The sequence below is a fragment of the Photinus pyralis genome, unplaced genomic scaffold, assembly GCF_008802855.1.
Source record: "Photinus pyralis isolate 1611_PpyrPB1 unplaced genomic scaffold, Ppyr1.3 Ppyr1.4_unclustered_Scaffold7506, whole genome shotgun sequence".
In the NCBI taxonomy this organism is placed as follows: domain Eukaryota; kingdom Metazoa; phylum Arthropoda; class Insecta; order Coleoptera; family Lampyridae; genus Photinus; species Photinus pyralis.
In genome coordinates this window covers 1-25,186 of record NW_022172179.1, presented here as the reverse complement: position 1 = coordinate 25,186, position 25,186 = coordinate 1, and the positions used below count along the sequence as shown (strand labels likewise).

At 35.2% G+C, this 25,186-nt stretch overlaps 3 protein-coding genes across 4 annotated transcripts; 2 read left to right on the top strand and 1 right to left on the bottom strand.

The window, feature by feature from the left end:
* The first annotated feature begins 270 nt into the window (after positions 1-270).
* Positions 271-7,334, top strand: LOC116182774. Its single transcript, XM_031503316.1, has 2 exons — positions 271-393; positions 6,971-7,334. Exons 1-2 carry the CDS (start codon positions 357-359, stop codon positions 7,231-7,233), a joined length of 300 nt encoding a protein of 99 aa, XP_031359176.1. The 5' UTR covers positions 271-356; the 3' UTR covers positions 7,234-7,334.
* Positions 7,335-12,630: 5,296 nt separating this feature from the next.
* Positions 12,631-13,188, top strand: LOC116182772 (E3 ubiquitin-protein ligase RNF8-like). Its single transcript, XM_031503314.1, has one exon. It carries the CDS (start codon positions 12,702-12,704, stop codon positions 13,170-13,172), a length of 471 nt encoding a protein of 156 aa, XP_031359174.1. The 5' UTR covers positions 12,631-12,701; the 3' UTR covers positions 13,173-13,188.
* Positions 13,189-16,899: 3,711 nt separating this feature from the next.
* On the bottom strand, positions 16,900-23,128 carry LOC116182776 (cardioactive peptide-like). Of its 2 annotated transcripts, XM_031503318.1 has the most exons (4): positions 22,968-23,128; positions 22,549-22,637; positions 17,523-17,589; positions 16,900-17,469 (listed from the first exon to the last, which is right to left on the bottom strand). In XM_031503318.1, exons 2-4 carry the CDS (start codon positions 22,630-22,632, stop codon positions 17,189-17,191), a joined length of 432 nt encoding a protein of 143 aa, XP_031359178.1. In that variant the 5' UTR covers positions 22,633-22,637; positions 22,968-23,128; the 3' UTR covers positions 16,900-17,188. The 2 variants fall into 2 exon arrangements, with proteins under 2 accessions (XP_031359178.1, XP_031359179.1); XM_031503319.1 differs by lacking the exons at positions 22,549-22,637; positions 22,968-23,128 and adding an exon at positions 20,023-20,156.
* Between the last annotated feature and the right edge of the window lie 2,058 nt (positions 23,129-25,186).

The following is a 25,186-nucleotide window of genomic DNA, read 5'->3' as shown; positions in this document are numbered from 1 at the left end:
GGAAGTTATAATGAAACATTTGCATTTGAAATTTCGTAGTTAATTTCAGCCTTTATCGAAGCTTGTCAAATTTCCATAAGGGAAAAACATGTTTATTTAGAAAATTAAAAACTAATTTAAACTAAAAAGTTTAGTCTTTGAAATTTAATTCATTTTGCGTTAGGTTTCAGAAAGCGATAAAAGTTAGTAATCATCCCCACCAAATCCGCCACTTCTGAGGATTGAAGATCCTATATAAATCTCCCATTGAAAATTTTTAAGCTAATGCATCCGTATCGTTCATGTGACAGTGAAGTCCGATACATCGGCATTTAATACGGTAAAAAAATAAAAGCAATTTCTAGTTAGTTTTTAATATGATCAAGGAGTTACTTGCTTCTTTGCTGATTTTGGGTATGTTTCTATTTAATGTTATGAAGCTTTCTGTTTCTTGTAGATATGTTAGAATAATTTCGCTTGCAACTAAACTCAGTACACGTATACATAATTACTGGGCCTTAACGATATCATATGCCATGAATTGAAATTGTGTTTTTAGTAAAACCTTGTCCATGCATATTTGACGTATATTTCAATATTTTGGGTTATTTTGAATAAATAGCTTAATATAAAATATATTAGTCTAAAAATTATTATGACAACTTTCAGTATAATTTAACACTCTGAAAAACTTAATGCAAGGTCCTCCATAAAATAGTGACAGATATAACTGATAATTATCTTAAACTTGAAAATTGTGTTATATTATTTTAACTTTTCTTTCATATTAAAAAAAAAGCGCGTGTCACTTGATATGCTTTCAAGTGGGGAAGAGGGGGGTGGGGTGGGGTCCATGATTTTTACCAGGTCGTCAGGCAACTATCGATGGCAGTCTGAATACCTAAATGTTAGAAAGTGCGCGCCTGCAATCTTGTTCCGAGCGGCCGTCTTCTTGATCAAATTTTCTATTACGTTTTTATATACCGGCGTCTGTATCTTGTCAGTAACCGTCCTAATTTTGTTTTTAATGATCCGATCCTTGCTGGAATATTGTAGAATGCTTTCTTCCAGCAGTAGTGAGCTGGCCGGGAAATTTCCAAGGGGAATTTAAAAAAAAAACATACTCCTCATTTGTGCCTAGGAAATGCGCAAGTAAATTATAAAATAACAATGCATTTTTTTGTATTTTCGGATGATATTCGGACCCCGAGCTACAACCATGAAATTAATAAAAATTGTTAGAAGGTATCCTAATTAAGCGTTTTTAACAGAAACTGAAAAAGATGATCAGTTTCAGAAAGGGCAGCTTAAATATTGCAAAAGGTGAAGACTGATGTTAATCCTTTTTGGCATGTGTCAATGAAGATCTAGAAAATGTACACAAGGCATCGGAAGATCATTTGTTAATAACGCTGCAAAATCGTATTTTATAGTGTTCGGTGATGACAACATTGGCATAGGTACACAATAAAATTGCTTTAAAAATTGGCAATGATTCAATTCCATCGATGAAGTGCAAGTGAGTACAAATCTTGGTGTGCTTATTTATTGTAAATTTACCCAACACATCGACAACCTTATTGTTTCGGCTTACCGCTTACGGTCAATTCAGGAGTCTTTACTCAAGTCGTCATACTCTTGGTAGTAAACACAAGGCTGTTCTCTGTGACTCGTTGGTTCTCTATTGCGATGTTTTGTGTGATCCATGTTTGTTAGCTATAGACCGTGACAGAATTCAGCCAGTACAGAACTCATGCTTACGTTTCGTGTTCGGTATCAGGAAATATGACAGAATTTCGCACACCTTACCTCGACTTGGTTGGTTGAATATGTTGGAGAGAAGGCGACTGCATGCTTCGTCACAGAACAGTTTTAACTCATAAAACGTAACTGTACCATAAAATCACCTTCCGGACCGATGCGCAAGACTATGGCATCACTTAAATCTTAGGCACCGGGGTTTAGCTTCCATCCCTATGCACAATTTAGCAATGTTTCAACGTTCTTTTTCATTTAACATCTGCAACTTCTGTAATAATTCGGTTTACAGACAGTTATTGCCTCTGTCCGAAGATTTTTAAACGGAAAGTTAAAAAATTATTAGAGAGCGAAATTTAACATAGTTTTTGTTTTGTTTTTGTTTTGTTTTTCTTTCCTTCCGAGTCCCGAAAACGCATTTTTTGTACGAATAAAACATAAAATTTTTTCTCCAACCCCCTGTACTTCAAATTATATTCGAATTTAGATTCAGTCACAGTTTCACTACTATAGTATAAGAACTTCTGCTTTCTTGTCCTCACGTGTCATGCCACTCTAGTTTTTAGGTTAACTTATTACCTATTCGTTCTTACTTCTTACTTCTCACCTCTCGCGACTTTGTAGGGAGCAAATCTTGAGGTAGCATGTTCTGCCGTTTCTATAATCTCTGGCGGAGTGCAATCCATGTCGCTATCAGTTTCAGTCATTTTATTGTATACACAATTAATATTGTTATATTTTGTATTGAAATAAAAAACTTACCATACAGTTTTTTAATTAAAATTAATTGCAATTAACTTTTTCAAATTTTGAATTCAAAATGACAGATAATAGTGCAATGGGTCTGAAGTGGATGGCGTTACGCGCGACGGCGGGTTGTATACGTATTAAAATTACATTCACGGAATATCTAAATTAGGTGACATATGGTTTAAATAAAAATAGCGAGCGTAAATCATTTTCAATACATGTACATACGTATAGGTAACATCATTATTTGCATTGAATATGCAAAAATATTTGATTTGTATGTATAGAAATATCTTACAACCTGCAATGTAAAACGATGTCAATGTGACATATCTCCGTGATTGTAATTTTTTAATTGGCCAATTTTCAAGGTCAATTTCTTTTTGGTACTAGGACCAAAAGTATCCACTTTTTGTACAGTTGCCATGGTGAAAGCAATTAATCCGCAAAACGTCAATTTTAGGTACCGAACACTGTCACAAAATAGCGTCTTATTCAGGTGGTTGGAGAAAAAAATATTTGTTCGTACTAAAGTATCGAACAGAAGGCTCCCGGGTACACGCCTGGTATCCTAGTCATAGTCATAATAGATCATTGTGGCACCCATTACATCGTGACTGAACTGAGTACGCATTCTAAAATAAATGAAAAAAATATAGCAAACGAGCTCCTGGGTATGGCTAGAGTATGTGCAAAACCAAATTTTAAACCTGATGTTAGTTTTGCTTTTATTTAAAGTGTATATGTATGAAATTTCATTTAATTGCTTCCATAAATAAGAAAGTTGGCACTATACATCCTACACAAAACCAAATGGCACTACATTTGCTTTTATTCCAAGTGGCTATGTATAAAATTTAATTTAAATCCCTCCATAAATGGCACTACGCATGCGCAAGACAAAATTTTGAAACTGGCGTTAAATTTGGTTTTATTCTAAGTGGTTATGTATCAAATTTCATTTAATTACCTTCATAAATAAGAAAGTTTGCAATTCGGTCTGTAAATGGTCGAGATGCGCAAAGGGCACTATGAATGATGATCAATTAGGTTCAACTTTTGGAATATTGTGTTTTATATGGCTAAAGCTATGCGCATATTGAATTTCATGCAATTCGGTTCATAACTAACGGAGATGTCAAAAGGGCCCACTTTATTTTTTGGTCTTCCTTGCCAATTCACGAACTCCGATCTACAAATATGATAAAGAATCCACCTGCAAAATTTCATCGTAATCGGTTCATTCGTTTATGAGTTATTGTGCTAACGGACGGACGGACGGACGGACGGACGGACGGACGGACAGACGGACAGACACCGTAAAATTATAAACTTGCTAAGAGGTCGTTAATAAACCGATACTAACGGACTATTGCCCTCAGAAAATTTCACCAATTTTTTATTTTTATTTACTAACATAATATTTTTAGCTTCCTAGCATGTGCTAGGTAGCTATTGCGATAGCCGTTTTTTGAATATTTCAAAATTTCATCAAATGTCGACGTTTTAGACCATTTTAAGCAACTTTTAAAGAATAAAATTTTTTTCCGTCTGTATGTACGTACGTACGTACGTACGTACGTTTGTTGGCAATTTTTTGAGAAAACGGCTCGACGGATTTTGTTGAAATTTTGTATATATGTTTTAGGCATACCGAACAGCAAATAACGGGCCGGATTTTTGAAAAGAAATTTTGGAGCGCCGTAACGGCATCGAACTTTTTTTTTCAAATAGCAACCTAAAATTTTTATTCTATTATTTGGAAGACCTTATTTTCCTGTGTACAACCTACAAAAAATTGGGCCGGGTTATATTATCAAAAAACGGAGAAAAAAATTGTCAAAGTCAAAAAATTGTGTTGCATATGTGCAAAACGCAACGATCTTGTTTCTGAAGCAATTTAAACGAAATTTCTATGGTAAGTCCCTTTAATAAAAGCAAACAAAATTCATGCGCAAAAATCGTGTTGCGCATGCGCAGAAATGCAATTTTCTTATTTATGGAACATTAGCTTCCTAGCATGTGCTAGGTAGCTATTGCGATAGCCGTTTTTTGAACATTTCAAAATTTCATCAAATGTTGACGTTTTAGATCATTTTAAGCAATTTTTAAAGAATAAATTTTTCCCGTCTGTAAGTGCGTACATATGTTGACAATTTTTGGTTTCAGCTAGGAAGCTATTCTGTCAAGAATTTGACACCTGGTTTTATTATTAAGGAGCTCCTAGCGAGTTTATAATTTTGTTGTGTCTATCCGTCCGTCCGTCCGTTAGCACGATAACTCATAAACGAATGGTCAAATTTGTAGATCGGAGTTCGTGAATTGGCAATGTAGCCCAAAAAATAAAGTAGGCCCTTTTGACATCTCCGTTAGTTATGAACCGAATTGCATGAAATTCAATATGCGCATATCTTTAGCCATATAAAACACAATTCCAAAAATTGAGCCTAATCGACCAGCATTCACAGTCTTTGCGCATCTCGACCATTTACAGACCGAATTGCAAACCTTCTTATTTATGGAAGGATTTAAATGAAATTTGATACATAGCCACTTGGAATAAAAGCAAATTTAACGCCAGTTTCAAAATTTGGTTTTGCGCATGCGCAGTGCCAACTTCCTTATTTATGGAGGCAATTAAATAAAATTTGATACATAGCCACTTGGAATAAAAGCAAATTTAACGCCAGTTTCAAAATTTGGTTTAGCGCATGCGCAGTGCCAACTTTCTTATTTATGGAGGGATTTAAATACAATTTGATACATAGCCACTTGGAATAAAAGTAAATTTAACGCCAGTTTCAAAATTTGGTTTTGTACATGCGCAGTGCCAACTTCCTTATTTATGGAAGCAATTAAATAAAATTTGATACATAGGCACTTGGAATAAAACCAAATTTTACGCCAGTTTCAAAATTTCGTTTTGCGCATGCGCAGTGCCAACTTTCTGATTTATACGGGGGATTTAAATGAAATTTGGTACATAACCACTTAGAATAAAAGCAAATTTAACGCCAGTTTCAAAATTTGGTTTTGCGCATGCGCAGCTTATTTATGGAGGCATTCAAATGAAATCAAAAATAAAGGCAAATAAAAAAATAAAAAAAATTTCATACATATACACTTTAAATAAAAGCAAATCTAACATCAGGTTTAAAATTTGGTTTTGCACATGCTATAGCCATACCCAGGAGCTCGTTTGCTATATTTGTTTAATTTATTTATTTAAGATATTTTCAATATGGAAAAGTTCAAAATTTTTGAGTTATTCAATTTTTTGGATTCGCATTCCAAATAACCTTTTTTACTATCAGGATGTAATTAGCTGGTACCTTCAAACAAGAAAAATTTTCTTTCATTATTGTCAATGAAACATTTACAGTACCTAATGAATATTACAGAAATCACTTGGCACCAGACGAATATCTTCGAGTATTCATGCACTTGTGTAAAAAAAATTCTATATTATTATTATTATTAATACCCGCGGGTATGATATGTCGTCCATTTTGTTGATTTTACGGTTATCAACCGTTCCTACAAATTGTCCACAGCGTCATTTAGCATAAAAATTGTATAGGTAAGTTGCGAGGATTACGTCGGACAACTGTAGCAGAGTTGACATAACAACATAACAAGTATACCCCTTACTTTTTGATGACTCCACATTTTGTACATTTTTTATGTAGAATTAATAATAACGAAGCTACGACGTTTTGAAGAAAAGTTCAAAATATCTAGCAAACCATGAATGTTTTGGAAAAAAACAAAAGGTGTTCTGGGAAACGCCAGTTGCAAATATTTCCCTATTTAACCTTATTCGTATTTTTTATATTTTCAGAAATCCTATCACTATTTATAAAATTCTATACAGTGTGTCTGCGATAAGCATGAACAGCACGGGAAACCATATTCGTTGTTATTTTTTTAAGGCCCTTTCTGAAAATTTATCAAAACACAAACAACGTTCAGATTTTCATTGCGACGTTGGTGAGAAACCATCATCAACTTCATACTTTTAAATGGACCGGAAACAAGTACATGCATTGAGTAACATTTTTTATTACGAATACAACTATGTTTATTGGCACAATATGATTCTTTATTATCTCATTTAAATGAACCGTCAATGAATTATTTTGACATTTTGTCAACGCCTACTACAGTAAAATTGTTTATTAAATTCAGAAAAAAGGTTTGTTATAGTTTTGTTTTAATTGCAGGTTTGGATACACCATTTTGGTAATTTTGGTCTTTCTCTAAGAAACTAAGCACAGCTAAGAAGCATAGCAATAGGGCCGCTTAATTTGAAACAGGCTGTATAGATGTTAAAGGCAAATATTTTTAGAAGCAATTTTTGTTTTGTTTTACTGATTCCGCAAATTTCAGCAGTACCGCTCATATAGTTTTTGATTTTGAGGTAGCGTCAGCAAATGCGTATAGGTTTATAGTTTAGTTTGTAATTCATTTTTTTTTGTTCTAGGTCTCGTTTGGGGTGCTGCTTTTTCGTGCATTTCATGTGGTGCCGAATGTGAAGCTTCATGTGGCACCAGACTTTTCAAAAGTTGCTGCTTCAACTATTTAAAGAAGCGTTCGGATCCGCTGACGCAATTGTCATCCGCCATGGAGCCTAGTTCGCGATTAGAAACGTGGTTAGCAAAACAGAAACACGCATTTCCAGATGAAGACAGTGACTTATTAACAATAAGAAAAAATCTGATGCTACTCGACGACAAAGAGCCATAACCCTTGCATGGTTATTCATTAATTTTTAAGGCATAGTTTTATCTTTACTATCATGATGTGTAATTAGATTTATAAAAGGGCTGGTAATAAAATAGAAAAAAAACGACTGCTGAAGAACCTGAGTTATTTGCAGTGCAATAATAAAGTATGAAGTATTTGCAAATAGACTGTAAGCACGAGTATATCAAATAACAGAACTCACAGATCATAAATATAATTGTATTATTAATTTGAAAGAAGTTTTATGTGTCAATTGAAAGTATAATAGGTAAGTCAATTGGGGGATTCGATTACTTCTTAAGCGATTTCCTTTATGATTGAATATGCAACTAACACATTTAATTAGGCCCTTGGCACATCTAATCTGCCAATTCATATACAGAGTGCGTAAATTTTAACTCTGAACATACAAATCTCCTGCATACATATAAAACTCCTGTGTTCAATTCTAAAATATACATGTCAATAAAATTCGCTTGTTGCACCAATTTTATCCGTACGACAAGAAAAAAGAAAAAAACCCTGTGCATTCCGAAGCCAGAAATGATATTAAGAGGGTCGTTGCATTCTTTAACAAACAGAAAGCTGCCGGTTAGTGGATATTTCTTTTGGAAAAGGCTACAGAGCTAGCTTCTGCTGCGAATGGCAAAACAAAATTCATAACTAAGACTATCTAATGGGCATTTCATTAATATGGTCTCAATGAAAGGAATTCATTTCTACAAATCATAGCCCTCCTCCTCGACCTCTTATCGTTATCGTGTAGGAAGAGGGTACTCACAAAGGGCGATTGAGACGTCTGTAAGAAATATATCCATTGGTGATGTCAAAACAAAAGCTATTTCGGTTTCAAAAAATGCTCTTTATCTACACAAGAGTTGTGCACAATTTATAAGTACTTGTTTTATTCACTTTCTGTGAATTCTCTAATTCAATATGAACATTTATGTGTGTTTCAAATTCCCTAGCAAAATAACGAACGGTGATGTAGGTAACTGGTTTTTCTTCTACGTAGGTACGATAAAATATTGAAATTCATTTCTACAATTAAAACGCGGCATTTCTTTTTTTGGTGTATTGTTCATTAACAATTCAAATAAACATCAACATGAAATTTTTTAATGCTTTTGTGAATTGTGTTAATTGACGGAATTTTATTATCGGGATATTTAGCAGCAAAAAGATCCTGTGATTATTCAAATACATCTGTACCATTTCCATTTTTTCAACCATTATGCGAGTCACTCTGTAATTGGGCAAAGCCTGTTAAGAGCCCCGAACAAGAGAGGACCAATAATTAAATAAATAAATAAGTAAATAAATAAAGATAATTTTTTGTATGCAACATTAGTAAATGTTTGTATAATAGGAATAATTACAATACGTTGAGGTAAGTTTATTTAAAACCTTAGCAAAAGGGGTGCTATGATGTTCATTCCTCTCTGAATATTGAACAGCCAGAGCAGCTATATAGAAATCAGATTTGCAGTATTCTGTTCTATATTATTTATAAGGAAATCCGGAACAAGCTGCAGTTAGGCATACCTTCAGCCCATTGTGTCTACCTCCTTTCCTTCGCAACCAGGTTCAGAGGCCGTTCCTTTCAATAAAGGATAGGGTCCTTTTAGCCTAAGTTTCTTCACCCTCCCCGATTCTAGATAACTGTTGCCAAGGGTATGATGTCTGTCTCTGATAAATGCGTCACAGTAACAGACCACATGCTCCATAGTTTCATCTGCCTCGCCACAGAACCTGCACGTGGGCTCTCCACAAGTTCAATGTTATCCAGGTGATAGTTGACGTTGACCATCCAGTTCCCCGTAAGGGCACCGGTCTTTTTCCTAATTTTTTTAGAAGTTTAGAAGACACAGATTTGCCAAGGAGCCCTGTTAAAAATGCCATGGACTGCCTGAGTCCGGCAGCTTTGTAACGGTCCTAGCGGTTACAGACTGACCTTAGCCTCTTCGTAACCTAAGGACCTCTAAAACTTCCCTTCTACACAACCTCCTGTTCGTCAAGACAACATGTGTATGTTGGGTTGCCTACGTTCAGGAACACAGGGAGCTGTTCTGGGCAGCTCGATATCGGAGATCCAGGTCACCACTAATTAATTAATCTAATGCTTGGTAGAATATATTAGAAAATATACAGGGTTAGTTTTTTTTTCATTTTCACTATGGGGATCTCGTAAACCGTAAAGAGATACAAAGTCGCTTATGAACAAAGAATTGCAGAATTTTCTGCTGATTAATTTTTCCATTCAAAGTTTCTTGTAGCTCTACAACTAGCAAAGTTATGGGCAAAAAACCTCGATATCGGAGATCCAGGTCACCACTAATTAATTAATCTAATGCTTGGTAGAATATATCCATAGAAAATATACAGGGTTAGTTTTTTTTTCATTTTCACTATGGGGATCTCGTAAACCGTAAAGAGATACAAAGTCGCTTATGAACAAAGAATTGCAGAATTTTCTGCTGATTAATTTTTCCATTCAAAGTTTCTTGTAGCTCTACAACTAGCAAAGTTATGGGCAAAAAACCGAAAAATGCCTTTTTAGAAAATGAGCTGGCGTTTGTTTATTTTTATAGATATCAAAAAATAGTTTTAACAAATCCTTAGTAATCGTTTCTCAGCTTTCCGATGGTGCTAAAATAAATTTCTTATAACATGTAGGATGCGAGCAAATGACATCACTTTCTTATTTCTTATAGAAACCATAGTGGATTTCTACGTCACTCGATAGAGAAAAAAATTACAAAACCTGTGATATTAAGCACTTATTATTTTATTTGGGAATCTAGCCGAAATATCGGAATGTAAGGTGACAGTTCACCGCATCGAATAGAAAAGCAATGTCGCATAACAACTTGGCTCTACTGAAAAACCCACTGCACCTTTATATTCAAAGACTGCACGCTTGATTAGATGGCAGCGATGTTTTGGGCCGATCTGATGTTTCTCTGGTTGTCTCGAATTTGTTCGCCAAACGAACTAGGGAGGAGGTAGGTTTGGAAAGGCGTAACGTTTTCACAAAGGAACAATTATTTTGATAATACAACAATTTCATCATTTAGACATCTCGTTGAATCGAATAATAAACAGATTAAGCCAAAAACAAAAATCACACATCGCCATCGCCTGCTGAAACGCCTCGTTGAAAAACCAGATAGATTTTTCACAATAAGTGCCACCTGAATAAAACAATAACACTATCTTTCTACCACTCGTAAAGGTTATTGTTATTTACGAGTACTAACTTGTTAGACAATAAAAACGAACTATGGCGATTTTAATCGGTTGTGTACCTATTTATGGGTAGGTACCTGAACACCGTCAATTTTAGTATTGAGCAACTGTCAACTTCACCCTTATTAGATTTGAATATGACCTATGGCCCAGTTATGGCGTATGAGTATTTTTGTTAAAACACATTTTTCTACAACTGTCAAAAAAACTTGTCATTTTCTGACGAATTTCGAAGCGCGAAGTACTAGATTTTTAAACGGTTAATTAATAAGTAAGGTTGTCCTTGACAACGTGCGCGAAATCGTCAACAGTGAAAAAAAGTATTTCGCGCACGTGACAAAGTTGAACTTAAACAGCAATTTTAATTAACAATCGGTTCAGTTGTAGAAAAAATATTGTATATAACGCTAGCGCGAAGTTATTTCGCGCATTTGACTGATATTTTAACTCGGCTTCGCCTCGTCAAAATATCTTCAGTCTCAATGCGCGAAATTGAACTTCGCGCTCTTGTTATATAAATAACTATTTTCTACAACTGTCAAAAAACCTGTCATTTTCTGACGAATTTTGAAGCACGAGTTTTAGATTTTTTAACGGTTAAGTAAAAAGTAAAGTTGCTCTTGGTAACATGCGCGAAAACGTGAAAACAGTGAAACAAGTCTAAATTGTGCAGATAAAGCGCATTTTTTAAAACCGAAATAGCTTTTGTTTTGACATCACCAATGGATATACAGGGTGATTCCTATAGTACCTGCCACCGTTTGGGAGCGTGTAGGTGGTGCGTAGGGGAGTATTTTGATATAGGACACTTGGGGTCGGAAATCTAAAATAAGGGTGCCAGAGCCAAATTTACCTTCTGGAATTTCGCGCCTGTGGGTAGGCAACCCAACCGGCCGGCGGTGCACACGGAGCGATCTCAGGCGGCGATGTGTGGCTGACACTTGATCAGAATTTTGTTTAAACCCACGAAATCCCGTCTGCAACGACGCGTATCAAGTGAAAAAACACTATGGCAATAGTATAATAATAGTTGGCTAGATGTAGGAAGTGCATTGAGAACAACGGTGGCCACGTTGAACACTTGTAAACGTTATTGCTTTTGACTGTCGTTTTCCCTCCTTCCCTCCCATGTCGCTTCCTCGCGCTAACTCGCTCTGCATCGCTCCGCGCGAAACGTCGGTCGGTTGGGTTTCCTACATACAGGCGTGAAATTCCAGAAGATAAATTTGGTTCTGGCGCCCTTATTTTAGATTTCCGACCCCAAGTGTCCTATATCAAAATACTCCCCTAGGCACCCCCTATACGCTCCCAAACGGTGGCAGGTACTATAGGAATCACCCTGTATTTCTTGCAGACGTCTCAATCGCCGTTTGTGAGTACCCTCTTCCGACAATCCGTTGAGGTATAAGGGAATATACCCGATCAGGTTAAGAGGTCGAGGAGGAAGGTTATGGTTTGTAGAAATTAATGCCTTTAGTTGAGACCTTTCATTTGAGTATCATGAGGGATAAAACTAGTTCACCCCCTTTCATGTAAAAGTTATGCACGTTTTACTTTCAAAAACATCTCAGGAAATAATTCGCCCCCCCCCCCCCTTCCTTAGACAATGAAATTTGATGGCCGTCTGGCACACCTTCAAGGTATAGGCTACTACTGCAAAAATTCCAGGAGTTTAGGACCATTCCCCTAGTAGTTCGAAACGGCAGAAGTGGGTCCGGACGGACGGACGGAGGGACAAAACGCAAACAATAACTTTATTTATTCTTAAAAAATGCGCTAAAAATAACTATTGTAAGAGGTTAAACCCGGTCGAAAATAAGTAAACTCTAGATTAGATAATGAAACAAAGGGATTTTAATTTCATTTATTTTAAGTGAGAACTATGAGACGTTTTTGGGACAGTATTCTACTCGTTTACGTAAAGCTCACCTTTGACATACATACTATATATCAGGTCCTCAATATATAAAAATAACAATTAACATAGGTCATTTAGTTAGTTTATCCATTGTATTTTATCTGCGGTTTACCTCTTCCATGGCTTTGTTTAATAACAAAAGGCGCTATCTTTTATCTAAGAGTTTCAGTTGATAACAACATGATTCACAACCAAATATTTGAAACCTCGCCAGTAGTTGCTGTAGCGGAAATAGTTCAACATAAGAAAAGGTGACTAACTAAAACTACCAACACTGTTTTAGAAGCCGCATTATTGATAGATGGCAATGGGCAATATATTTACAAAGTTTGTGGACGGAGCGCAAGAGGAACTGCTCTGTAGTATTTGTACCGAGTTGTTTATTAAAGCCGTCACGTTGTCCTGCTCGCATACATTCTGCAAACTGTGTATTGACCAATGGCGCAAATATGAAGCCGTATGTCCTATTTGCCGATCTCCAATCAAACACGAAAGCCCAACGATTGTTTTGGATAATTACATAGACAAGATTGTAGAGACGCGCTGCGAGAAGTATAAACACAATCGAAAGATTATCGTGGCAGAAAGAGAAGCACTAGCTAGTTCTCCACCAAACACCATTTCGAAAGCGAAAATACAATGTTCCACACCTGAACCTATACAATTTAGGTATGGTTTAGAAAGTTTAGAACAATTGTATGTTTTGGATCGGTTATGCTACCATTGTGGACTAAGCGGACATCCTTCGATTGGTTGCTCTTACAGGGAATGATCATTGATTGGTAACGATACAGTAATATAGATTTAACGAAGCTGTTAACATACAATTATAATTACTTTTGGAATTATGCTTCTATTAAATACGTAGAGTATGCGTAAATATACTGTGATAGATTTTTTAAATTAAATCTATACGTATTGCTATTGTATAAAAGTGTATTAAAAGTTTGTACCTATCGCTAATTTTATTACCATTAATTTGTGGTGTTGGTATTTTTTTATTTATTTATTTATTTTTTTCCATTTTGATTACAGTGTATAGGTAATATTGGAAACGTCAATTACACTAGCCATAAAAAAATAGAAAAATGACAAGAAATAATAAAATAAAAGCAGTATAGACACAGATCACAGATTAATGATTGATTAATCTTAATCATTTTGTGAATCACGGATGTAAAGGTGGCTGTACGGCGTTCGTTTTTCTTCAATCACCAATCCTGCATTCCACCTCTATTAAAATAATATTGTGGATAGACAAGGTATGCATAAATAATGAGGAACAATGAAAGGCGAAGATACACCTGTTGTTGGGATCCAAACTTCAAATGTAAGTATTTTTGAAATTGAGTGTCGTGAAAGTGAGAAGGTCCTCCACGGAAAAATGAATGAAGTTTCTAAAAAGAAAACTCGGTAATTGGAGCTCGCTTTGACCTTTGAATTGTTTCCAATTGTATACAGGGTGTTACATTTAAGTATGTAAAAAAAAATTGGGCGATAGAGCGGATCAAAATAAGTATTTTTTCCAAATAAACCTAGGCATTTCGTTTGGGATTGGGTGCCACCCCCAAAAAAGTGTGAAATGTGCTTTTCTTCTTTAATTTTTTACTCAGCAACCATCACCAACGAATATTTTGAACTTTCGTAAAATATCGTGAGCAAGAAAAAATTCAAGCACGTGTGGTATTCGGTAAGAAAATTTCACACCATATTGACCATCAACGAAAAAGTGACGTTTTATGTCAAAACATTATTCCATTTTTACATCAAAAAATTGGTTGCCATGAAATGTGACACGAAATCCGCATTTCATTGCTCGACAATATTGCTGGTGGAAATTTTCTGTGAGATTTGCCACCTAAAGCACATATAAAATACTGTGCCTAAAGTATGCAAGTTATACATATAGTACACAAGATTATCGATGTTTATATGAACAGTTTTTTGCCAGAGCTACTAGATTCGAGAAGGTGCCGACAACAAATAACAAGTTAAAAAATAATGGTAAACGATTTACATAAAGCGCATTTCCACTTGCAGTCATTTCCCATTTGTAAGATGCAACTTGCGCAAACCTAAATTTTAAAACTAATGTTAGATTTTCCTTTGTTCCAAGCGCCTAAGCATCAAATTTCACTTAAATGGTTCCATAGATAAAAAAGTTGGCATTGCGCATGCGCAAAATAAAATTTTGAAACTGGCGCTAGATTTTCCTTTATTCCAAGTGCCTATGTATCACACTTCATTTAAATTCTTCCATAAATAAAAAAGTTGGCACTGCGCATGCGCAAAGCCAAATTTTGAAACTGGCGTTTGATTTTCCTTTATCCCAAGTGCCTATTAATGAAATTTCGTTTAAATTCTTCCATAAATAAAAAAGTTGGCACTGCGCATGCGCAAAACCAAATTTTGAAATTGGCGTTTGATTTTCCTTTATTCGAAGTGCCTATGTATCAAATTTCGTTTAAATTCTTCCATAAATAAATAAGTTGGCACTGCGCATGCGCAAAACCAAATTTTGAACTGGCGTTTGATTTTCCTTTATTCCATGTGCCTATGTATCAAATTTCATTTAAATTCTTCCATAAATAAAAAAGTTGGCACTGCGCATGCGCAAAACCAAATTTTAAAATTGGCGTTTGATTTTCCTTTATTCGAAGTGCCTATGTATCAAATTTCGTTTAAATTCTTCCATAAATAAAAAAGTTGCCACTGCGCATGCGCAAAACCAAATTTTGAAATTGGCGTTTGATTTTCCTTTATTCCAAGTGCCTATGTATCAAATTTCATTCAAATACTTTTATAAGTAAAAAATTTTGCAATTCGGATTATAAATGGTCGAGATGCGAAAAGGGCACTGTGAATTTTGAATCGATTCGATTCAACTTTTGGCATTGCGTATTATATGGCTAAAGCTATGCCCATATTGAATTTCTTTCATGCAATTCAGTTCATAACTAACGGAAATGTAAAAGCGATCGAACATTTCTAAACAAAGTTATCGTTCACACGGACAGATAGATGGACAGACAGACAAAGGAACAGACGGACAGACCAACCGGCAGGCGACAGATAGCATTGCAAAATTATAAACGATCTCTAGGATCGTTAATAAACGGCAAAAGTGTAAAATTATGGAACATGTAAAAAACGGTTTTTTGTTTTTTTTACAATAACTTTTTTTGTAAACGGTACAGAAAAAATTCCTTCCTTGGTACAAGACTCGACACCATAACGAACCAAATAGCGAAAAAAGTAGAACAATAGCTCTTAAGATAAAGAACTAGTAGCGTCGCAAAACGAGCGGACGGACGAACGGACGGACGGACGGACAAAGTGGCCACAATAGCGCATTTTTTTTTATTTTTGTGGAAATGCGCTAAAAACGTTGTTATTCCCTGAATGTTACATTCTATTGAAGTGTACAATATTTTTTTAATTATCCGTCAATTATCGGTGGTAATAAAGCGAATAAATGGAATGCATCGAGATTCCTTTGATACTGGTTGTTGAGAAAAGACACATTTTTATAAAAAAAAATAAATAATCAATTTGTAGAGCGCTACGATATGGTGACGAAAAGTTGCCTTCAAATTTCAATAACAATAAAGTGTGTGTTCGTTAAATAAATTTTCCTGAGTCTGAATACACTATGCGTTTTAAACGCATCCTTTCAAAACGCATCCTGCGAAACCGGAAGGTTTTGTGCGTTTACATTACTTGCGGCGACCGGAACGCAACCGGATAAGTGTAAACGCTCGCATTTAAATCCAATTGGATGCAGTCATCCGTTCAAAACGGTCCGGTCAAACGGGACCGGTTAAAACGCATAGTATTCAGGCACTTATTCATTTCTTCACCTATTAATTACAGTCCATTTGAACTTTTCCTGATACTGGTCTAATAGGGTCATAAACGATCGTATTTAACAATTTAAGATTTAATGGTCATTAGGTGTATTGTACAGGTAAAGTGTAATCTGAGTTGCCTATCGTCATTGTATGGAGGGTATTGCATTTCTTCCGTCGCTATACTTTATCATTGAATAAAAAATTTTTTATTCAATGACTTTATATAAACTTTTGAGTAAAAATTGCGTTTCATTTCATAATTTGAAGCATTTAATGACCTTTTACACTTCTATCAGTTTCCGATAAGACCTCAAGTTAGAATTAATATTTGGGCTTAAAAATTACTATTATTAAGTTTCGCCTTTTATTTCAAATTTGTGTTGCCTATCCCCTATCCCTAGCCCACTTTTCGTGTCGCGTTATAATGTAAATGTAATACCAATTATTGTAAAGGCAATTAATTATACGACGTATCTTTTTTTGCCAGATTTTCTTGGTATAGATAGGTATAGGTACTTACCTTAACTCTTAATATAATAATACAAGCTACAACCACAGATTTAAACTACAACGTTGCGTGGGATAAGACATGAGTAAGAAATGTTATTAGCTACACACATAAAACACAATTCAAATTTTATTCTGTTACATTACATTGTCTACACATGAGATCGAACAAAAAATATAAGTGATATAACAATGTGTACCTATTATTGAGCTGTAGAAAATACAATATGCACTCGAGTAACGTTGCGTTTAATTAAAATTGGGGATGATGCAGTCTAATACGTTTGCCTACTAACAGCGTTACAGAAAATCGTCTTGCTACAACAGAATCGATTTAAAAATTGAGATTAGAGGTCTTAAATTAGAAAAGTGACATCTATTAACTAAATTCAACACAGTAAGCTATTTTATGTGAAATCAATAAAGAAATTTATTTAATGTAGCATGGAGGAAGGGCGCACGAAGCGGTGGCGCTTCTAGCAGGAGATGAGGGATCATTATCAAGGCTTTCAGCAGATTCCTGTTTACGGCGAGCTAATTCAACATTTGCTTCTTGAATTGCTTCCCACAGTTTAGCTTCTGACATTATTTGCCGAGATAAATCTTCCACAGCGGGCTCCCCACTTAATTCCAATAGGCTACCAATTGATTCTTCCACAGGTTCGCCGCGATTTGTTAAAGCCGGCAAATTCGATCGCTTGTGTCCGCAACCTTTTTTTCAGTAAAAACGTGAGACTGGAATTTTGCAATTGGACTGTACCTACCTGTGAATGCGTTGCAGAATGGCCTCTTCTTTGGATCTGTTATACCCGTTCGCGTTAGGGGATCAACCTACAATTTAATATGAAGTTAATTAAATCGGTAAATTGAAAATTGATTATGAAAACAGAATGCATGCCGACAACTTATATGTTCGCTTATTAAAGTGCCACGCACAAATTGTGTTCGGATTGATATTCATTAACGTATCAATTACCCACCCACGGCTTTATTTTTTGAATGACGTTCTAGACTAGCGATTCTTTCCAATATGCGTTCGTATTTACTCTAACAAAATGGCACTTAAATGAACCACGTAGCGTAGCAAATGTAGCAATAATGAACCTAAAATCGCTAGGTCTGTATGTACTATGTTTCCAGCTACTATGGAAATTATATACATTTTGTATAAACAATTTTATTGATTAATATGATTTTTTTCAACTACTCTTTTGTCTTAATAAAAACTCATATTTTACGTTTGATGTTTACTTTTATTTATTTATAGGCTTCAACCAAAAAATCGTCCTTTAGACGACACTTACTACTCGTATGTATCAAAGGCTGGTATTACATATTTGAGCTTTGCGCAATTAAAGATTTATTTCTTTTGTGATATGGAAATCCATTAGAGCCTTTGGAATAAGATGTTTTTATTTTTAAAACCTTTGAAAAATTTTAGCATATTTTTAAAAAACTTATTGCGAATCTATTTGAATGTTTGGTATTTTTGAAATTCCGGTCAGTTTATATGTAAACTCCTCGTCTTTCTCCAAGCGTTCTTCTACGACCCCTCATTTGCTGCCAGCCAGCTAGCCAGCCAACCGTCCAAAGAAATAAGAAAGTAACGGGCGATCAAAAATGAGTTGCTGTCGGACGTGCCCGTGCCCTATTTAACTCAAAATCGCCAAAAAAAAACCGCTTTACTGATGACTTCATCGGTGTTTAAGGGTTTTTTTTTGCTAATTTAAGGGTGAAAGAGTGTAATATTCAAATTTTGACCGTATGGATGTCACCTCAACTTTTCACGGGCTACTTGATTTCGTTGAGAAACTTGAGTTACCTCAAAACCGGCCGTGACCTTCAGTTGCGTTTTACCAATTATATTGAATTAAAAAATTTCAAATGCGTTTTTTTAGGTATAATTAACAACTTTAAGGGCGGAGATTCATGATGTAGCGTCGGCAACATCTGGGTGCCATTCCCGATCGTGATTTATTAACGTGGTGATTTTTCAGTTTTTTCCTACTTCTTCGACAGTTTTGGTGCGATTGCTTTCAAACTGGTGTCGTCAGAAAGATCTTGTAAATGCGCACAACTCCTGCGTGGCAGAATTTTGTTTTTTTTCCGTAGGGGCGAAATTAACCACCTTTTGGAAGGCGCGCGTCTTCGACATGTAGTCGGCGCCCAAAAGTTATTTTCCGGTGCAAATTTTGCCACGCGGTGTAAAGTTTCTTAAAGCTCGATTCGCGGTTTCTCTTTCTCGTGTCGACAATAGAAACTCGGGCTATGTGAAGTGTTTCAAAAACACTACTTTGTAGAGAGTTTTTAGCGAAATCCACCAAAATCTATGATTCTGGGAGCATCAAAAGTGGGTACCGACAAAGTGAATGTGGTAGGCTTCGACAAGATATTATTGATGGTGGAGTCAAAACCGGCTCACACGAGGACTTTGAAAATTTTTGAATTTCTACTCCGCAACCTTAAGGGTGTAATCCAGTAGTACAACATTTATGCGAAAATAGTGCGATTTATATTTCGTCTCAATTCTGTAAAACATGAGATGAAAGACGGGGCTAATTTTTTTCGTGTAAATTATACATTTAAAAAGTATGCTACAGAACAAAATTTTAATATATAAAAAAAACATTTTTTAGAGCACTGCCAATAAAAAGTGAACTTTTATAGGTAAAATGGCGTCAACACAAATTATTTTAAAAATCACCCTGTAGCATACTTAGAAAAAACATTAGCAAACCATAGAGCCATCGACCAACCTTTCACATAAATTACAAAAAATTTTAGACGAAATATTCATTCGAAATTTTTTAGGAAAACTTGTAGCGTTTAGTGAAGTCATTCACCATTTATAAATGTACAGTAGGCAACACATCATACGGCAGGCCTGACTTCATTAGCGGCATTGTTGCGTTTATCGGGACTAATTTACAAAAAGAAACCGGATTCATTAGAACGTATTATAATTCCATAATATACTGGGTAATAGAATTCACACGGAAAATGTAATTTATTTTTGGGTGAATTAAAAGTTTGCGTCTTTTCTGACGTTTTTTGTAACACCCCTAAAATTTTAGTGTGAAAAAATTTTTAGATTATTCCCATGTAGCATCCTTCGGAAAGAGATATAATTTGCGTAAAAAGCGTTAGTTCTCATTTATTTTGTGTTGTTCCCGAATTAGACGATTTTTTGTAACACATCTAGAATATTAGTAAAAAAATGTACATTTTTTAAAGATATCTAATTTATAGGTACTTATAACTTACATGCATTATTTTCCAGATAGGGTCAATACAATTCATGGAGTAATTACTGGGTTAACAAAATATATACGTCTTATTAAAAACTGGGAAAAGTGAAATTATTGAGGATTAGCCGTTGTGACAATGATTTGCGTTTTCTAATCGATGTTTAATTATATATGCATATTCGTCACAATGACTAATGACCTGGATAAATTAGTGTAATTACTTGCTTGCTTTATACAATGGTTGGGCAAGTAAATTCTTCAATCTTTGTTTATTCGTTACCATTTTATTACAAGTAAGTATTATGCAACCCATCATACGTCAAATACAATTAAAATTTAAGTGGAATACACCCTTAACCCAAAAATCTAGACATAGGCGTTGGTTCTATATTTCTATTCGTTTATGGTTGACGAGAAAAAAGTAACGAAAGCGTAAAAATTTTAGAGATTTTGAAGATGCATCAGCTACAAAGTAAAAACTGCTGTACTCTTGGTTTATTACGAATAAAGAGCTTGTTACCTGCTAGTTTCGGTATATACAGGGTGAACTATCTAATTATGTCTGAATTTTTTGCCATTGCATATTGAGGCGCCCTTTTTACTCTTGCGCAGTAGCCAACGCTTACCCTAGTAACCAGCTACTCGTGGATGTTGAAGGTGGGAAATGAATCAAAAGTAACAAAAGGAAACAGTGAAGAAGCTACGAAAATGAACGAAATTAGGCTCGTTCAAAACAAATTGGTTATGATAGGATTTTGACAGGCAGGTTAAGGATTACAATAACTTTTAGTCTTTTTGCCAAGGCTGGTACTATGAGAGCACTGTTAATCATGGCTGGAAGTGATAATCAAACGTAATTTAGCGTTCCAGCGGATTTTGTAGTACTTAATGAAGCAATAGTAGTATTCACAATACCAAATTCTTTCTTTTCGTCCACGCTATGTATTAACATACGAGTATATTAAAAAACAAAGAAACGCATAGTTTTCTACGAAATCTGGCCTCTAAGATTTCAACTCGTAAACGGGCGGATGAATTTCACGCGTGCAAAAGCAGTATTGTTTAAAAACCCTAAAGATATTGAAATGGTCAAAAATAAACATCCCACATCAAATGTGTTACTTGCCTTCAATTAAGTAAGCTACTTAGGGTGCAAAGTATCTATACTTCTTACATACCTACTACCAACATAAACTTTTTTGAGTCTCGATTCTTCTCTTCTTTGTTAATTTAACACTCAAAACATAAATGGAGCTCTTCGTCAACAAAGTTATAACATATTATTTAATATGTATTTACATATACTTGCTTTTTACGCGGATAACTTTGTTTACACATATAATATTAGATATACTTCTCATGAAGCAGGACAGGCTCAACTACTGGTTGTTACATAAAAAGAATGAAAAATTTTTCTATAATGTACAGGGTGTAAATCGAAAAGTGGAACATAGGCGTTTAACATGGGAAATTACTTTTTCTTTGCGCAAACGTTTCCGAATTACTTTACGCAAAAATACTTCAAATGAAAGTTATAGAGATATAAATTCTGCATCTAAATCATGTGAAACGATTATTCTACCTCTTCGAAAAAATTAATTATAAAGATTCTGTTTTCACGAGTTTTTAGTCTAAGTAGCCATGGACTATGATAAAAGAAAAACATAGTCCATGGCTACTTAGACTAAAAACTCGTGAAAACAGAATCTTTATAAGTAATTAATTTTTTCGCGTACAAGAAGAGGTAGAATAATCGTTTCACATGATTTAGATGCAGAATTTTGAATTATATCTTTATAACTTTTATTTGAAGTATTTTTGCGTAAAATAATTAAGAAACGTTTGCGCAAAAAAAAAGTAATTTCCCATGTTAAACGCCTATGTTTCACTTTTCGATTTACACCCTGTACAAATTTTCTTGTATTGATTTCTATATAATTTCAGTTCTTTGGTACTTTATGGTTTGCTTGCGAAGTATACGTTTGGTCGCCATTAGTGTTAGTACTTTAATTTATCGAATAAAATTAGAAAAATTACTGTAAATGAACACTGTATGTACCTCAGTAAAATACAAATATGTGTCATCTTTTCTCAACACATAATACACTTGTACCTCTTTAATATTATTAGCTCATGCATTGTGGGAAATACTCGCTCACGAGTTTTCTTAAATTTACCTAAAGCTAGTTCCTGGACTTTGAGTAGATTTTAGCACCCCAAACGATTAATAAACAATACTTTTTTAATTAAATGCACGTTAATCGGAAAGAGGGCACTGGCACAAGAGATTATCCACAATACGGGACCAAGGCAAACCTACAGTTTCAAATGCTAGTCAGGAATAATTGGATAATATTCACCCCTTTCGACATTTGTTCTGCGTTCCAAATATGTTTTCGTATATGTCATCCGCATAAACTCTGTTTTGAAAAACAGGTAGTAGGATTGCTATTTGCATGCGAAAAATTCAATTACCTAAGTTAAAAGGTCCAGAAAACTAGATTTAGTGGTAGCAAGTAAAATATAAAATATGGTGACTTACTCGCTTCGGCAAAAATAGCGCTAAACCATCTTGATGAAGCATCACAATCGAGACGCTAATAACGAAAAGTATCGACGAAACCATGTTATCTGAAAAATAAGTGGTCGCTATAGGATTAATGTGAACTTACATATGGATCTCCTGGTGATTCTACAGTAAAATACTCTCTACATCCTACTGTGTGTAATAAAAAATATACCAGACTATTTCAAGGACACTTTTACAATTTCCTGTTTAAATTCAAATTATTCAAAATGACCATAATAATTTCAAAGTTTTAACTCCTAATTTGACACAAGAGAAGTTACATTTTTCTCCAACAAAGCCATCGAATAAATAAATACTACCCCCCATGTATATTTAGCATTAGCATGCGTTTAAAATTGACACTAAAGTTAAATTTGGAAAATGTCCCTCACCTGTTGCTTGCAAGATGAAGTGAAACAAAAGCGCCGTTAGTTACAGTATGCTTGACGTAACCGGATAACAAGTCACTAAGCAAGCATGTCACGGATTAGGGGTCTTATATAAAACAACCCTCATCGTGCGCACTCTTCAACCTATCACCCTACTAGAAATAACCAGAAATTACAAAATGTCAAAGCATGGGGAGTGGAAAATTCCCATTAATGTAATATAACTAACTGCAATTGAGCGAAGCAGATTAAACGGAAGCTGTTACATTATAAGTATTTTTTGCATTACACTTTATTAATTTCAGATTGATGATTAAATACAGACTTACAATACATTGGTCGTTTCTTAACCTTACTAAGGAAGGGTACATAAAAATAAAATTTACAGCGAATTACATTTATAGAATCGCGTTCTTTTGGTTGAAAGGCTATTTAAAACACTGTTTCATACACTTACTCTGTTAAAACATAAAGAAGACGTCGCGTACGCTCGAATGGCTAAAGGGTATTTTTCATACGTTCCCTTCGCCACTTTGAACATAGTAAGATTTAAGTAGCGCTATTAAAACAAATCTTCACAAATAAAAATGTTATCACGTACGGAAATCGCTTTTCAATCAGCGATTTATTGATCATCAGCGTGTAAATTAATGTACCGGGTGACCCAATAAGACTGTTTCTCGGCCATATCTCGAGAACCGTTATTGGGTAAATCGGTCATGAAGAATTGCTCGAAAATATTTTCAAGTTCTAAAAATGACCAACAGAGGGCGTAACTGCCATCTTAAATTTTAAAATTGCATTTTCTTTAAATTTCGTATAATAAAGAAAAAAAATTTTTTCCCATTTTTAAAGAGAACCAGTTTATAGAGCATTCCATTGGCAATGAGAATCAACCAATATATAGTTAATTTAGTGGAATCCTTTTTCGCCAGGGGGCTAGCTTTGACACCATTGATCCAAAATTAAAAAAAAATCAAATGGAATGATATGACTTTTTCTTTATGAAAAAGTAGCCAAATAACATCCAAAGAGGCCAGTGGAAACCGTTTCTCAAAATCTCGTTTCTAACCTCAAATATTGGAAAAATAAAATTAATTAATAAAAATGCTTAAATTGTATCTTAAATTTACTTTTTACGTATTTCCGGTATTTGTCGATGGCGCGAAAGAAAAGCACCCTACACTTTTAATAGGCCTTGGAAAATTAAACAAATGAAACACGATGCATTTTAAAATAATAATATCCGTAATTTGTAAATTATTCTGCGGTGTTTACATTCAGAAAGTGCAGTTTTTTGAATTTGTAATCTTTTCTAAAATGCCGATTTCTAACCAAGAAGCATTTAATATGCTGGCGATATGTTTTGAGTATTTTAAAAATGAGACCATCTTCTATTTGCGTTATCCGAATCGACCACGAACCATCGCCGCCAGCATATTAAATGTTTCTTGGTTAGAAATCAGCATTTTAGAAAAGATTACAAATTCAAAAAACTGCATTTTCTGAATGTAAACACAGCAGAATAATTTACAAATTACGGCTGTTATTATTTTATTGTATTGTGTTTCATTTGTTTAATTTTCCAATGCCTAACAACGGAGGGAGCAATCCCTAGGGTAGGCTCGGGCCCGACGAAGACCCCACCACTGCCTTCGCGAGTCAACTCGTCCGCCCTTTCGTTGCCCCCTATTCCGCAGTGCGCTGGCACCCAAATCAAGCTTACCCTATTAGACTCACCTAATCTATCTAGGGTTCGCCTGCAATCAAGCGCCGTAGCTGATCGGAACCTGTCTACCGACAGGGCCCTCAACGCCGCCTGACTATCGCTGCATATGTATGTATGCTAATTACGGTAACCTCTACGGAGGTTTTCCTGTGCACAGGTCATGATGGTTGCTGCCTGAAACACGGTGCTATGCTGACCAAGAGAGACGCTGACGCTCGCTCTCGGTCGATCACCCGTTCCCCTTTCTGTTTGGGACCCGTCTGTAAACCACACGAGCCCCTCAGGTTTGAGGAACGGGCAATCCGCGTTCAGCCACTGCTCCCTATCCGGGAGAATGACTTTATAACGCTTTGGTCTTAGCAAGATAGCCCGGATCACGTCCCTCCTTGCGAGGAGGGGATCGGTCCTGAGGGTTTCCTCCCAGATCCGCCCGTGCCCAAGGCTGCCTCGATCCTTCCATTCGTCCCAATCGTTTAGCCGTATGGAAGCTTTC